At 42.7% G+C, this 14,297-nt stretch overlaps 1 protein-coding gene across 1 annotated transcript in view; it reads left to right on the top strand.

Moving 5' to 3' along the window:
- SNTG1 (syntrophin gamma 1) overlaps positions 1-14,297 on the top strand; it is a 138,978-nt gene that overhangs the window by 54,384 nt on the left and 70,297 nt on the right. Inside the window, exons 10-11 of the mRNA XM_070382795.1 lie at positions 544-674; positions 7,842-7,971. Coding sequence (XP_070238896.1) covers positions 544-674; positions 7,842-7,971 — 261 coding nt within the window. The remainder of the gene's footprint in view (positions 1-543; positions 675-7,841; positions 7,972-14,297) is intronic.

Here is a 14,297-nt window from a genome sequence, read left to right as displayed (position 1 = left end):
TAGTGGTTATCTTAACATAACTCTAAAGCAATACAGGAAAATACGAACATTTTAACATAAAGTTAAATAAATTGACAATGATTTCCTTGAGGACTGTTTGAGAGTTGTTTTAGAGGAATATTCATTCTATTCAAAAATATTTTTAACTAACCAATGAGTCACAAGCCCTTGTAATGTTTTGTACTTCACAGATAGAAAATACTTGCTAATTGAACTTTTTTTTTTTTTGTCACCTACAAGTTCATCACAGTTGACCCGTCTTTGCATTCTTGAATGGATTCAGTTGTCCCAATTTTATTTTTTCTCCCAGCTCCTGACCCATTATTTTCGTATGTTTTTCACTCTGATTTTTCATCTCAACGATCCCCTCCTCACTTTCTTATAGGATTCCGTTAGTGGAGACATTAGAAAGTGTAATTTCATTGCCAGTGAATATGGATATCCCATGGTATTCTGTCCCTGTCTTTGGATTGCTTAGGGGGAAATAGCCCTATGGTGGAAGGGGTTTGTGGCCGCGATGCTGAAAGTCTGTTTTCCTTTCAGGACACGCTGTCCTGCTCATCGTGGCCCGCGTCCCCGGGGCTGCGGTGGGAGAAGCGGTGGTGCGACCTGAGGCTCATCCCGCTGCTGCACTCACGGTTCTCCCAGTACCTGCCCGGGACCGACCTGAGCCGGTGAGTTCCACGGGCACCGACAGCGAGGCCTGGAGTCTGGCTGGTGACGGGACGGTGATTCCTTGTTCAGTGTGCTTCCAAAAGTGGGAAGAGGGCCAGGTAGCAAACACACCTCAGTGCAAGTGGTGGGCATGGGCTTGGCTCGCTTCTCAGCCCTGCTGACCGAGCCCTGGGAACCCTCAGACACCAGCTCTACCCCTGTGGCCATTCCCACCGTGGGGCCTCTGCTCCATGGTTGGGCTGGCCTTGCTGCCACCAAGGAGGGTGGATGGCTGGAGCCGTGGACACTGTGCTGTTGCTGCAGGTGGTGATGAACCCCCAGCTCTCCGTGGAACCTGCTCACAGAGGCAGGGATGGAGGGGAAGCTGAGGGCGGTCAGCCCCCGCCTACCACCTCACCCCATCTTGGGGAGGACAGGTGGAGTGGGGCCTGAGGTCCCTGTGAGCCAGAGCGGTCAGTGTGGGAAGAGGGTAGAGAGTCCAGCAGCCCCTCCTCGGGTCACCTCGCTCAGCCCAGCAGCTGCAGACTTAGGTTAGAGTTGCCGCCGTCTTCCACTTTAGCCTTCCTATCGATGTAAGGTGTAGGTACACTGTGTCACATGACCTTAATTTCTGTGTCCTAATGATGTTGAGCATCTTTCCACATGTGTATTTATCACAGGAAGTCCTCTTTGGTGAAATATCTCTTTGTTTTTTGATCATTTAGTAAATTGGCTATACTTATGTATTTTTACCATTTTATTTTTTACTGTTGAGATTTGAGAGTTTTGTATGTATTCAAGAAAAAAAGTCCTTTGTATCAACACGCTAGTTTTTCTATTCTGTTTTTTTGAACTTATTTTTTATTTTCAAAGTAATTAAATATTTAAAATTTTAATATCCCCTCTAGTATATCACTATATATACACCTTTTATTTGGTTTTAGTTATTGTCTAAACATTACACCATATGTCTTAGTCCTTCCAGGCTGCTGTGACAAAACATGGCAGATAATAACCACAGTTGTTGTTCTCTAGTCACTTAGTCGTGTCAGACTCTTTTGCGACCTCATGGATTGTCGCCCACCAGGCTTCTCTGTCCCTGGGATTCTCCAGGCAAGAATACTGGAGTGGTTTGCCACTACCTCCTCCAGTGGATCTTCCCAACCCATAGATCTAACCTGTGTCTCTTGCCTTGGCAGGTGGGTACTTTACCACTGTGCCACCTGGGAAGCCCCAGTACTCGCAGCAAACAACAGAAATGGTTTCTTACAGCTCTGGGTGCTGGAAGCCTTGGTTTAAGGCATCCAGGTCATGGCTGAGTCCTCAAGTTCTTTGACGAAGACCACTCCTAGTTCGTGCCTGCTGTCTTCTCCTCTGTCCTCCCTTGGGGTGGGGCCAGGGGTCACTCTGGATACTCTTTTATGAACTACTGACCTTGTGCATGAGGCCTTGACCCTCGTGGCTTCAGCATCTCCTCTTACACCATCATGTTGGTCACTAGGATTTCAAAATGTGACTAGGAGGTTTGTCACCAACACTCAGACGACCATGCACGATTTATTAGTGTTTAATGCAACTTATTTTGGAGAAGGAAATGTCATCCCACTCCAGTATTCTTGCCTAGAGAACCTGATTGACAGAGGAGCCTGGTGGGCTATAGTCCAAGGGGTTGCAAGAGTCGAACACGACTTAGCAACTAAACCACCACCAGTACAACTTATTAATTTTACCTCTTTCAGGAAATTCTAGAAACTTAAAACACCTTAACTAATTCCTTTATTTCTTTCTTATCTTTGTGCATATTTCTGAAGATATTTGAATTATATTGTTGTTGTTGTTTAGTCGCTGAGTTGTGTCCAACTCTTCACGTCTCTATGAACTGCAGCACGCCAGGCTTCCCTATCCTTCACCATCTCCCAGAATTTGCTCAAACTCATGTCCATTGAGTCACCAATGCCATTCAACCATTTTATCCTCTGTCACCTCCTTCTCCTCCTGCCCTCAGTCTTTCCCAGCATCAGGGTCTTTGCCAGTGAGTCAGCCCTTTGCATCAGGTGACCAAAGTATTAGAGATTCACCTTCAGCATCAGTCTTTCCAATGAATATTCAAGGTTGAATTATATATGTATCTTAAATTTTTCAAGATATTTTTTTTTGTTTTCAGATAACTGTTGTTCAAATATGCCCTACTTTTAATCTTTCTGCTTCTGTTTATTTTTTTCTTTTGGATCTATTTGTCTTCTGCTTTAAGAAGTTTCAAAATATTTCTATTAATGGTATTTTTAGTGTGTGTATTTGTTCTTTTGTTTTTACTTTAAAATTTTTTTGTAGTTAAATGATGTAGAAATGTTTAGCTAAAGAAATTTATGAGACCAAGGAAATTGTATAAATCTAGATGACTTCTTCCGTTTTTATTTTTATGACACCTCAACACATCAACAGCTTTTAGCAGTTGAATTAATTACACTCAGTGACTATGACAGTAATAAGCAGTTATAAACACAACACTCTTCTGAGTGGATTGCACAACAATTCAGATTCAAGAGCTAATTTATTGTTCACTCATTCACTCAATAAATATCGATTTAATGTCTATATGCAAGATGTTGTGTTTGCTTCTTTCCCTGAAGGAGCTCATGGGCCAGTGGCAGTTGAGAAAATGAGGGAAATAAAAGAGAAAAAATAAATTAGTGGCCCATGATGACAAATATACAAAATTGTTGAACTTGGATCAAAAGCCAGGACGTTATGTGTTGGTTGGTTTTTCCAAGGCCCATAATTTTAACTTTAGTGATATAATACCTCTCATTTTTAATTGCAACAAAATTGTGTTACTGTCATAGCTATTGTGTAAATATGAATTAAAACATCATAACATTTTATCAATAATAAGACAGTTTATGTTCGTTATATAATAATGACTTGGAAATATGTGTTTCGGTTCAATTCTGAAGTATCATAATATTGCAGAACATTTCAGTGTCGGGAGATTAAAATGGGAAGGTTATTAAGGAGAAGAAAGTGCTTCTTTGTATTAACTATAGAACAGAAATCCTGAATAGACTGAGAAACAGATTAATTTCCATACAACCCCATTCCTCTAAGCCAGTCATGCCTTCATGCTGCTGCTGTTTGTTTTTGGAGGAATCACCTCCTGTCTAAAGCATGTGCCTTGTCTCCTATCCTCTGTATAAGCCATCCATCCAGGTGGACCCCAGACCCTGCTCCCTCATTTTCCTTTACAGGAAGCTCTCGTTGATCCATAGCCTTTGTAATATTCTTGAGCTGATGTTTACTTTCCCTCCCACTCACACATGTGCAGTCCCACCTCAGCTTGTATTTGCCGGTCATCCTACCTTATCTGACACAATCAACCCAGTGCACACAAATCTGACCATGGGGTCCTCCATGGAGGTTCAGCCACCGTTCCCACAGACTTGAAGCTCCTTCCGTGATGTTCACCAGGCTGCCCTGTCTAACTCTGCCTGCTTTCCCACAGTCCCGCTAACCCTCTCCTGGACAAGGCCGTCCAGCCACTCCAGACTGGTGCAGTTTAGGCTCTGCAACTCTCCCGCCTGCTTGCAATGCCCCTCCACCACCGCCTTCTCCTCCTCACTCCTCACAAAGTAAACTTCTCCTGCATGTGCCTGCATGTGGCACGTGATGAACAATGAACACAAACATGAATTACTAACTGTGTAAATAAGAATTGCATATATTGATGTATATGCATATTGACCCACTCCAGTACTCTTGCCTGGAAAATCCCATGGACAGAGGAGCCTGGTAGGCTGCAGTCCATGGGGTCAATAAGAGTCGGACACAACTGAGTGACTTCGCTTTCACTTTTCACTTTCATGCATTGGAGAAGGAAATGGCAACCCACTCCAGTGTGCTTGCCTGGAGAATCCCAGGGACGGGGGAGCCTGGTGGGTGGCCATCTATGGGGTCACACATAGTCGGACGCGACTGAAACAACTTAGCAGTAGCAGCAGAAGCAACATGCATATTGACAATTAATTATTTATGAATTATTTATGAATATAATTGCATAATTATTTATGCAACAGAAGAATAAATTTGTAGTTTAAATGAAAAAAACTACTTTGAAATTTAGCAACATTTGAGCATAACTTTTGTTGCCAGAGTAGTGATCAAGAATCATTAGAAAAATAGAAAACAATATTGAGTGGAAAGTGGAAAAAAGTTCAAATTATCTAACTGTAATCTTGTCACTGTGGGTTTTTTTTTGAGCAAGTGAGTGTGTGTGTGTTTGTATCTGTGTGTGTGTGTGTGTACAAAGAATTGTAATTTAATCTAGGAATCCTCAAGACTACTACAAATGTTGTTAAATTTTCATATTTCCCAATACCTCAATGCTAACTTAGCGGCTGCATGTGTATGCTAAGTCACTTCAGTTGTGTCTGACTCTTTGCGACTCCATGGATAGTAGCCTGCCAGGCTCCTCTGTCCATGGGATTCTCTACTCAAGAATACTGGAGTGGGTTGCCATGCCTTCCTCCAGGGGATCTTCTGGACCCAGGGATCAAACCCGTATATCTTATGTCTCCTGCATTGGGAGGCAGGTTCTTTACCACCAGCACCACCTGGGAAGTCCTACTTAGAAGGTAGTGTAGTTTACTGATTTCAGAGAGTATATGATCAAAACAAGCTGAAAAAAAGAAATTTTGTTTTTCTTTTTTTTTTTTTTTTTACAATTACTGATTATCTTGACCTAAAGAATTCCATTTTCTAGAAGCACAAATATCCCCACAGCCTTGGGGCTCTGGCTAAGTGCTGGGTGACACATGCTCACCAAACTTTCTTAAATATCGCCTCAGGGTCACACGTTGGCAGTTCTTTCTCAGTGCTTCAGTGATCAATGAGAGGATTTGGGTCCCACCAGTTACTCCATAAATATTTGTTGAATCTGTAAAGTATGTTTTCCTCATTCTCTGTTAGGGGAAATCGGGGCACAACTAAGTGGACTAATGTGCCAGTGCTCTTATTTATTCAATAGCAGAAGTAGAAACAGGGCCCAGGCTAATTCTTGATGACCTGTTTATTTTGTAAGAGGTTGTGTGTAATCAAAGAAACTATTGAAATATTTCACTTATATTCATGAAAGGGCTTCTGACAAATAACCTGAAAAGTGGAAACAGAATGTACAATTGGTATATAGTAGTGTATAAGCCTGGGTTTATAAAGGCTAGTCCTTGCAAATGACTGTGGAGACTGTGTGCCATGTGCGATTGCATGGGTTGTGGGTTTCCTCCAAGTGCATCAACTCTAATCAGCTAAAAATACCCAGCTGCCATGACTCGTTTACAGCAGAGAGGACAAATATGTTCAAGACATGCTTTAATTTCTGGTACATGAAGCAATGGTTACGATAATCAAAAAGCAGAAAGAAACGTTGTTGCTAACTCAAATTAGTTCTCATTTTCCATGGATAGTTGAGCTTCTGACTGCATATCTTAAATGTCTTACTCACTAGTGAATATCAGAATTAAAGTTGAGAAAGTCACGGGAAGTTACAGTATTCTTTTTGTGCTGTGCATGTTTTTTTCTTGTCACAAATTCAAAAGAATATTATTTCAAAGAGACAGACAATAGTTGCCCCCTCTCAGACTTTTTATGTGTTTTTCAGAGCAAATAAAAAAGAATATTTGAACACTTTCCCATAATCAGTTGAAAATGCTTGGTCAAGTTTATCAGAACAAGTGTCTCTAAAAATAGTAATAATGTGGATGCAAAGGGCCTTCAGTGTTAAAGTCTCTGGAGCGTGTCCGGTTCTGAGGTCTGGACCAGTCTCATGGGACAGGAGAGAGACACCAGCCTCATGATGAAGCTGGGCCAGATAATTGCCGGCTGGAGTGTCTTTATTTTTGAAATTGAAATATGTTTAATATCCACAAACACCTACATAACAAAATTCAGAAGAGACAAAAAGCAATTTAATTGGAGAAAAACATATAAATGTACACTATTTACATAGCCTTTGGAATGCTGAACTACATCATTTGTCTATTGCTTCAAAACTGGCTGGGATTTAAAGATAGTTTGTGCATTTTCTGAAGTGTATTGTGTTGCACCACAGAGTAATTTTCAAGCATGAGGCATTTGGCTACTTTCCATTCATTTTGGGATTTTTATCTATTCCTCTCCATTAAGCTTATATTGAAACATGCAAGAACTTGAAACAGAAAAATAAAAGTAAGTAATTAAAGCTGCGGAAAGCTGCTTTAAACTCTACAGCACTTTTGTAAACAACTTAGAATGGCATTATTTAATTTTCTCTAACAACAACAAAAACTCAAGAAAAGACAATAGAGATATTCAGGCTGGCCAGAGCACTTTTAAGGAGATCGTGGTTGTTATTGAAATGCAAACATCTACATAAACTTACAGCGTGAATATTTAGATGTGAAGAACTGTGGACCCTTGTCCAAAACCATCCCTGAGAAGACAAACAGCTGGGAAAGTGCTTCAGCTCATGACAGCATGAGAGTTTTAAATGATGCTTGGTATCTGGGTGCGGGGTTTTCGTGCGATCTTTCCATCAGAAATGCACTGAAAAATGTCAAGAGGAGATGGTAGCCAAAATAATGGATAAACATCTATGCATAACTTTGTGATATTCAGGGAACAGGGAGAATCCCTCTCAAAGGTGTTTGACATGCTTCCATTTACATAATATATTGTACGTCTCCAAGTTTCTCCAAACTTATCTGTTTCTCAAGAAGCTTTGAGTAATTCAAAATTGTGTGTCATCTGGGTTCATATTTGTATGCATGTGTGCTAAACTGCTTAGTCATGTCCAACTCTTTGCAACGCTATGGACTGTAGCCCACCAGGCTCCTCTGTCCATGGGATGCTCCATGCATGAGTACTGAAGTGGGTTGCATGCCCTCCTCCAGGGGATTTTCCCAACGCAGGGATCGAACCCATGTCTCTTATGGCTCCTGCCTTGGCAGGTAGGTTCTTTACCACTAGTGCCAGCTGGGAAGCTGGGTTTATCTTTAGTGTTCCGTGTAATAACAGATTTTTTAAGATATAAGGAAAGAGGAATTTGAAGCTGCATTTATGTGGTCTGCAAGAAGAGCTTTTGAGCAGACAGCTATCTCAAGTTGCACACAGACACCCGAGATGATGTCTTGGTCTGATTTGCTCTGACGTCTCTGCAGGCAGAACGCCTTCCAAGTCACCGCAGTGGACGGGGTCTGCAGCGGGGTCATCCAGTGCCTCTCCGCAGAGGACTGCGGGGAGTGGCTACAAGCAATAGCCACCAACATTTCCAGCCTCACAAAGCACAATGTAAGTAGTGGTTCCAGGAATGCTTGGAAAGCTCCTCCGCCTGCCTCAGTGAACCTCTTCAGTATACAAGTTAATTCCATCAGCTGTTTGGTGTTCTGCTAGGAATGGACCACTGCACACCCACCATAAGAGCTATTATTAAAGTGGATTATACTTGCTCAAAGAAAGCCACTCTATCTTGAGTGTTTTAGTCCAGTGTATCAGTACAACAGTATTTACACCTAAGTTTCCATTCACAAACATTGTAACATCTACATTAGTTAAATAACTGAAAATATATATTTAACATGTAAGCACTAAATATCTGTATATATATATCATCCACCTATATTTTTATATATGTATATATGCATCTATCTACCTTACATTTCATATCTCTATACAGTCTCTCTCTATATATATATATCATGCATCCATCAGCATCTATAATCCATGTATATATATGCATTTGTCTACCTATATATCTATACATCTGTATGTTTACTAGTTTGTCCACTTGCAAAGCAGTCTACAATATTATTTGAGCCCCTAGAAGGCAATGGCAACCCACTCCAGTACTCTTGCCTGGAAAAGCCCATGGGTGGAGGAGCCTGGTAGGCTGCAGTCCATGGGGTCGCGAAGAGTCAGACACGACTGAGCGACTTCCCTTTCACTTTTCACTTTCATGAACTGGAGAAGGAAATGGCAACCCACTCCAGTGTTCTTGCCTGGAGAATCCCAGGGATGGCAGAGCCTGGTGGGCTGCTGTCTGTGGGGTCTCAGAGTCGGACATGACTGAAGTGACTTAGCAGCAGCAGCAGATCTTTTCAGAATAATTCACTTGTAAGAATATCACAATAAAAGTTGTGCAATAACTGTTGAGCTAAAGCACCTGGACGGGGGCTGTGTTGGGGTGGCAAGGGAGGGTATGTGTTTCTCACAGCCTCAGTGGGCATGGCTGGAGGCCTGTGAATATCACATACAGGGGAGGGAGAAGGACAGGACGGGTGTGAAGGAGGACCCATGGAGGGACCATGAAAGGACCCATGGACGCATAACTTCAAACACACTCTCCTGTGATCAGGCAAAGGGGATTCAAGCCGATTGCCTATGCAGTGATATTTTTGCCGGGGAGAAGCTGGGATGCGGTGTCAGGGGACTCGGTGTGGAGCCTAGGTCTCCCTGCACCAGCTCTGAGCTGGACTTCAAGCTCCTCTTCTTAAATGAATGCTGTTAGCCTCAGTCTCTGCGAGGGCTAAATGAAGAAGTGCTTCAGCCATTCTGGCCCTGAAATGATGCTGAAACAGTTGCACTTCTCCTTTCTGCAGCGGCACTCTAAATTTCATGATTTAATCCAAAACTGCTGATAAATGGCCATATAGATTCGCTCATTGTGTGTGACGCTGCACATCTCTGTTTTGTCCGGTTGTCATTTGAGATTCTTCATCTTCTGAAGAATGGCTGTGTGGATACCAGAATGTGAATCACACAGGACAAGCTGAGCTAAAATAAATGTCTAGTGCTGACTAGACCATTAAGCAGCTCTGATTTCTGGCAACCGAAGACCTACCCCTCAGTCCCTCATCTTTAAAAGAGACAGAGGGAAGCAAATAAAAGGCAGAGCTCTCTCTCAGCCAGCATTTCATGAATCTAACCTTTCCAATCACTTTTTACTGCTCAAGCACTGAAATAGATCCCGATTGATAAACAGAGAGAATTTCATGCGACTTTCTACTAAGGTTACCTGTTAACACAAAGGAATCTCTTCTGGTCTAAATTCTTCCACATATGTCCTATGCATGTGTTCCCTTTATCAGAATGGAGTGTGGTACTTGAAATATATCACTTATGTGTGTGTGTTTGCATATCAGATCAGATCAGTCGCTCAGTTGTGTCTGACCCTTTGTGACCCCATGAATCGCAGCACGCCAGGCCTCCCTGTCCATTACCAACTCCTGGAGTTCACTGAGACTCACGTCCATCGAGTCAGTGATGCCATCCAGCCATCTCATCCTCTGTCGTCCCCTTCTCCTCCTGCCCCCAATCCCTCCCAGCATCAGGGTCTTTTCCAATGAGTCAACTCTTCGCATGAGGTGACCAAAGTACTGGAGTTTCAGCTTTAGCATCAGTCCTTCCAAAGAAATCCCAGGGCTGATCTCCTTCAGAATGGACTGGTTGGATCTCCTTGCAGTCCAAGGGACTCTCAAGAGTCTTCTCCAACACCACAGTTCAAAAGCATCAATTCTTCGGCACTCAGCCTTCTTCACAGTCCAATTCTCACATCCATACATGACCACAGGAAAAACCATAGCCTTGACTAGATGAACCTTTGTTGGCAAAGTAATGTCTCTACTTTTGAATATGCTATCTAGGTTCGTCATAACTTTCCTTCCAAGGAGTAAGCGTCTTTTAATTTCATGGCTGAAGTCACCATCTGCAGTGATTTTGGAGCCCAGAAAAATAAAGTCTGACACTGTTTCCACTGTTTCCCCATCTATTTCCCATGAAGTGGTGGGACTGGATGCCATGATCTTCATTTTCTGAATGTTGAGCTTTAAGCCAACTTTTTCACTCTCCATTTTCACTTTCATCAAGAGGCTTTTGAGTTCCTCTTCACTTTCTGCCATAAGGGTGGTGTCATCTGCATATCTGAGGTTATTGATATTTCTCCTGGCAATCTTGATTCCAGCTTATGTTTCTTCCAGTCCAGCATTTCTCATGGTGTACTCTGCATATAAGTTAAATAAACAGGGTGACAATATACAGCCTTGATGAACTCCTTTTCCTATTTGGAACCAGTCTGTTGTTCCATGTCCAGTTCTAACTGTTGCTTCCTGACCTGCATACAAATTTCTCAAGAGGCAGATCAGGTGGTCTGGTATTCCCATCTCTTTCAGAATTTTCCATAGTTTATTGTGATCCACACAGTCAAAGGCTTTGACATAGGTGTTTGCATATAGATAAATACAAATACTTATGCAATATGCTTCTATTCTTAAAGGATCACTGAAAATCAGTGATATTAAATGAGGATGTATGGTTGTATATGTGAGATTTTCAAAATACATAATCATATTTGATTATGAGAAAAAGGATAGACTCTCTTCCCCAAATGTTTTTATCAATGAGAATGCTCTCAATAACAAGTTAGAGAGACCTCAAAGGAGTAAATAGTGGGTTTTTTTCCCAAATGAAGAGAGTCACGGATGGCAGCATTTCTTGGAAGCTACCATCCACCCAGAACCCTTCCTCTGTCCACACACATTATTGCTACTATTACCCACTACTCTTAGAGTGTTGGCTTTTACCTTGAGTTTGCTGCCTCATGATCACAGAAGGGTTGCAACAGTTCCAAACATCACTTCAGTGTTCAGAACAGGAAAGAAAGGGAAGAAGGATACATAGTGCCAGCTATATTGCTCCTTTTTTTTTTTATCAAGATAAGATAAAATTTTCCAGAAACTCTTTACTAGACTAATAATGCTCACTTCTCCTCCTCCTGACTCAGCCCCATGACAATTCTGGGGATGGGTGGCTAGTCTCTACCTTTTCTACTGTTTATGGTGGGATGACCAAGAAGAGAAAACTGTAAATGGCTTTTGAGTCAGATAACTGACAGTATCTACTACATTGTTTAATATTTAAAACATATTAATTCTAAAAAAATGCATGAACAACCAGCCGCCCTGTGATTTTTGTGGAATGATCACAGTCCTTCAGGATTCACACATATACACATACATGCACGCACACACACACACATCTCATCAGTCATTTGAGTTCCTGCAGGCTGTATTTCAGCCATCTTCCTACATTTTCCCCATTTACCTGCAGGAGCCAAGAAAAAAGGGTCATTTGGGAGTCATGTTTAATCCATAGAGTTCTGCTATTTTAGATGGCAAACACTTGCAAGCTGAAAAGAGAATTTTTTTCCATAATACTGTTGGTTGTGAAGAACTGAAGGAAAAACTTCTATTGTGTCTGCCGCCTTAGAAAGACTCAACAAAGCTCGTAGGTGAATTGAAAGTCATAACAAAATAAAGCCTAACAGAAAAGAGATTTACCAGAAAGGCCTGAAGCTGTGATCAGAGGTTGCTGAGTGAGATTCTGACAGGCGTGGTGTCACCGAGGGAGACGTTTTCTTCCTTCTGTAGCAGCTGGCGTTCCTGAGTCCTTGGATGCACTTTTGCGCAGTGTCTTGTTTTCACCACTGTTTCTCCTCACACATCAAATACGAACTTCAGTCGTGCAGGCATCAACTCGATGTGGGCCATGGAGAGTGGGATCAGACAGGGCAGGGACAGTAAGTCAAGTCAGGATAAGAGCAAGGGGAAATCTAGCATTATACTACGAGTGTATTTTCTTAATCATACTGTTCCTTTTACATGATTAGAGTTTATTTTGGCAAGTTGTGTTGGAGGGATTTCAATAAAATAACTAACCTACTTTATCTGGTAGAAAGCTGCTCACCAAAAAAAGCTTTTAAAGAATTTTTTTTAATTTAAAGATTTTTTTGATGTGAACCATTTGTTAAGTCTTCATTGAATTTGTTACGATATTGCTTCTGTTTTATGTTCTGTTTTTTTTTGGCCAAAAGGCATGTGGGATCTTAGCTCCCCCACCAGGGATTGAACCCACAACCCCTGCATTAGAAGGAAAAGTCCAACCACTGAAACACCAGGGAAGTTTCAAGGAATTTTTACGTTGGAAAAAATTAGCTGGTAATTTTGTTGCACAATCCAGACCCTTTGCTTTGATTTGATGTTAACTGACAATTGCAGTCGTAAGCAAATGGGCAGTTTTCCTGGGAAGTTTCCAAGGAGCTGCCCCCTAGCCAGCCAGACTCTGCCTGCTGGGCCTTAGTTCCTTCCCTTTGGGCCTCAGTCTTTCTCTTTTCTTGCAGCCCAAGCTCCCCAGTCTCCCACGTTCCAGGGGCCTCAAAGCCCCCAGGGAGTGCCCAGGGCCTTGCCCCGACCCACCGACCCTTCTCCCGCCCTGCTGAGGCTGGCTTCAGGAACTGACCCTCCTGGGCCCAGAGCTGTTGGAGACCCCACAGGGGTGTGGGGACACACGCTGTCCAGTGCATGTCAAGGGCAGAGGACACCGGCCGGCAGAGAACCTGCTCACTAGATGAACCACTGGACACCCAGTGAGCACTCAGGCCCTGAAGGGGAGGTCACACCTGGTGAACCATGGACAGCGTGTTACGAGAAGCCTGAGCGCTCAGACACATGGACCACTCACCAGCCGCTGCTTGTTCCCTGCACCAGGCCCCTCCCTTCACCTGTGACTCTCGCAGGGGACCGCCTGCTTCCAGACATTCACTGAGGGCTCTGATCAGTCCTGGGGGGCGGGGGGAGATGTTCCCACTCTCAGCACCAGGCGTCATGTGGAAGAGGAGGCACACAGTGAGCTCAGTGCAGACGAAGGGCCAGCAGAAATCATACAGCAATCACTTTCAGTTTGCTATTGCTTGACAAATGTCTCTCAGAAGCCAAGCTTGAGGGAGCAGAGGTGACCGCAGGCATCCTGAGGGTCCAGGCTCTAACTATAAACACTGCGTGTCCCCTCCATAGGAAGCCTGACTAATGACTCCACAATGATAGAACCTACCCTCTTCACCTGTGACCAATGGGGGCCAATCAAACACCCCCACACGCCTGAAACCCAGGTGCCCAGTGCCTGCAACCCAGCCCATGGCCAGGACACTGTACATAAAAGAAAATGACCATCTTCTTGTGTAGATGGTATTAACCTTTGTTCAGTTAACATATAATCCTGAGCATTTTCCTATGATAGTAATTATATTCTGAAATCACCTATATATAATGGACTAATAGATACTTTGCTATTCATTTAATTAAAATTAATGAATAGAGTATTATTTGAAATGCACATCATTTAAAATGCATCATTAATGTAATAGTGCCCTATGAATTTCTGGCATATTAGTCAGTGAAAATGTTGCTAATTCACTAATTATACCTTAATATAGGGGTCTAGGGGTCTTCCCTGGTGGCTCAGCAGTGAAAGAATCCACCTGCCAAAGCAGGACACTCAGGTTCAATCCTTGGGTCGGGAAGATCCCCTGGAGAAGGAAATGGCAGTCCACTCCAGTATTCTTGCTGGAGAATCCCTGGGCTATAGTCCATGGGGTCTCAAGAGTTGGATATGACTAAGCAATGAAACCACCAAACCACCATAGGCGTCTAGGAGAAGAATCTAAGAATATGAACATTCTTTGGTCTTGTAAACTATGACTGTGTCCTAATGCAGCCCAGTTCAGGCTGGCTTGGAGTTTCCATGAGGTTCTCTTTGTTTCTATTCCTTCTGCCCCAAAAATGCAC

Source organism: Bos mutus, chromosome 14, assembly GCF_027580195.1.
Source record: "Bos mutus isolate GX-2022 chromosome 14, NWIPB_WYAK_1.1, whole genome shotgun sequence".
Taxonomy (NCBI): domain Eukaryota; kingdom Metazoa; phylum Chordata; class Mammalia; order Artiodactyla; family Bovidae; genus Bos; species Bos mutus.
The sequence above is the reverse complement of the archived record's forward strand: the minus strand, read 5'-3'. Positions and strand labels throughout refer to the sequence as shown.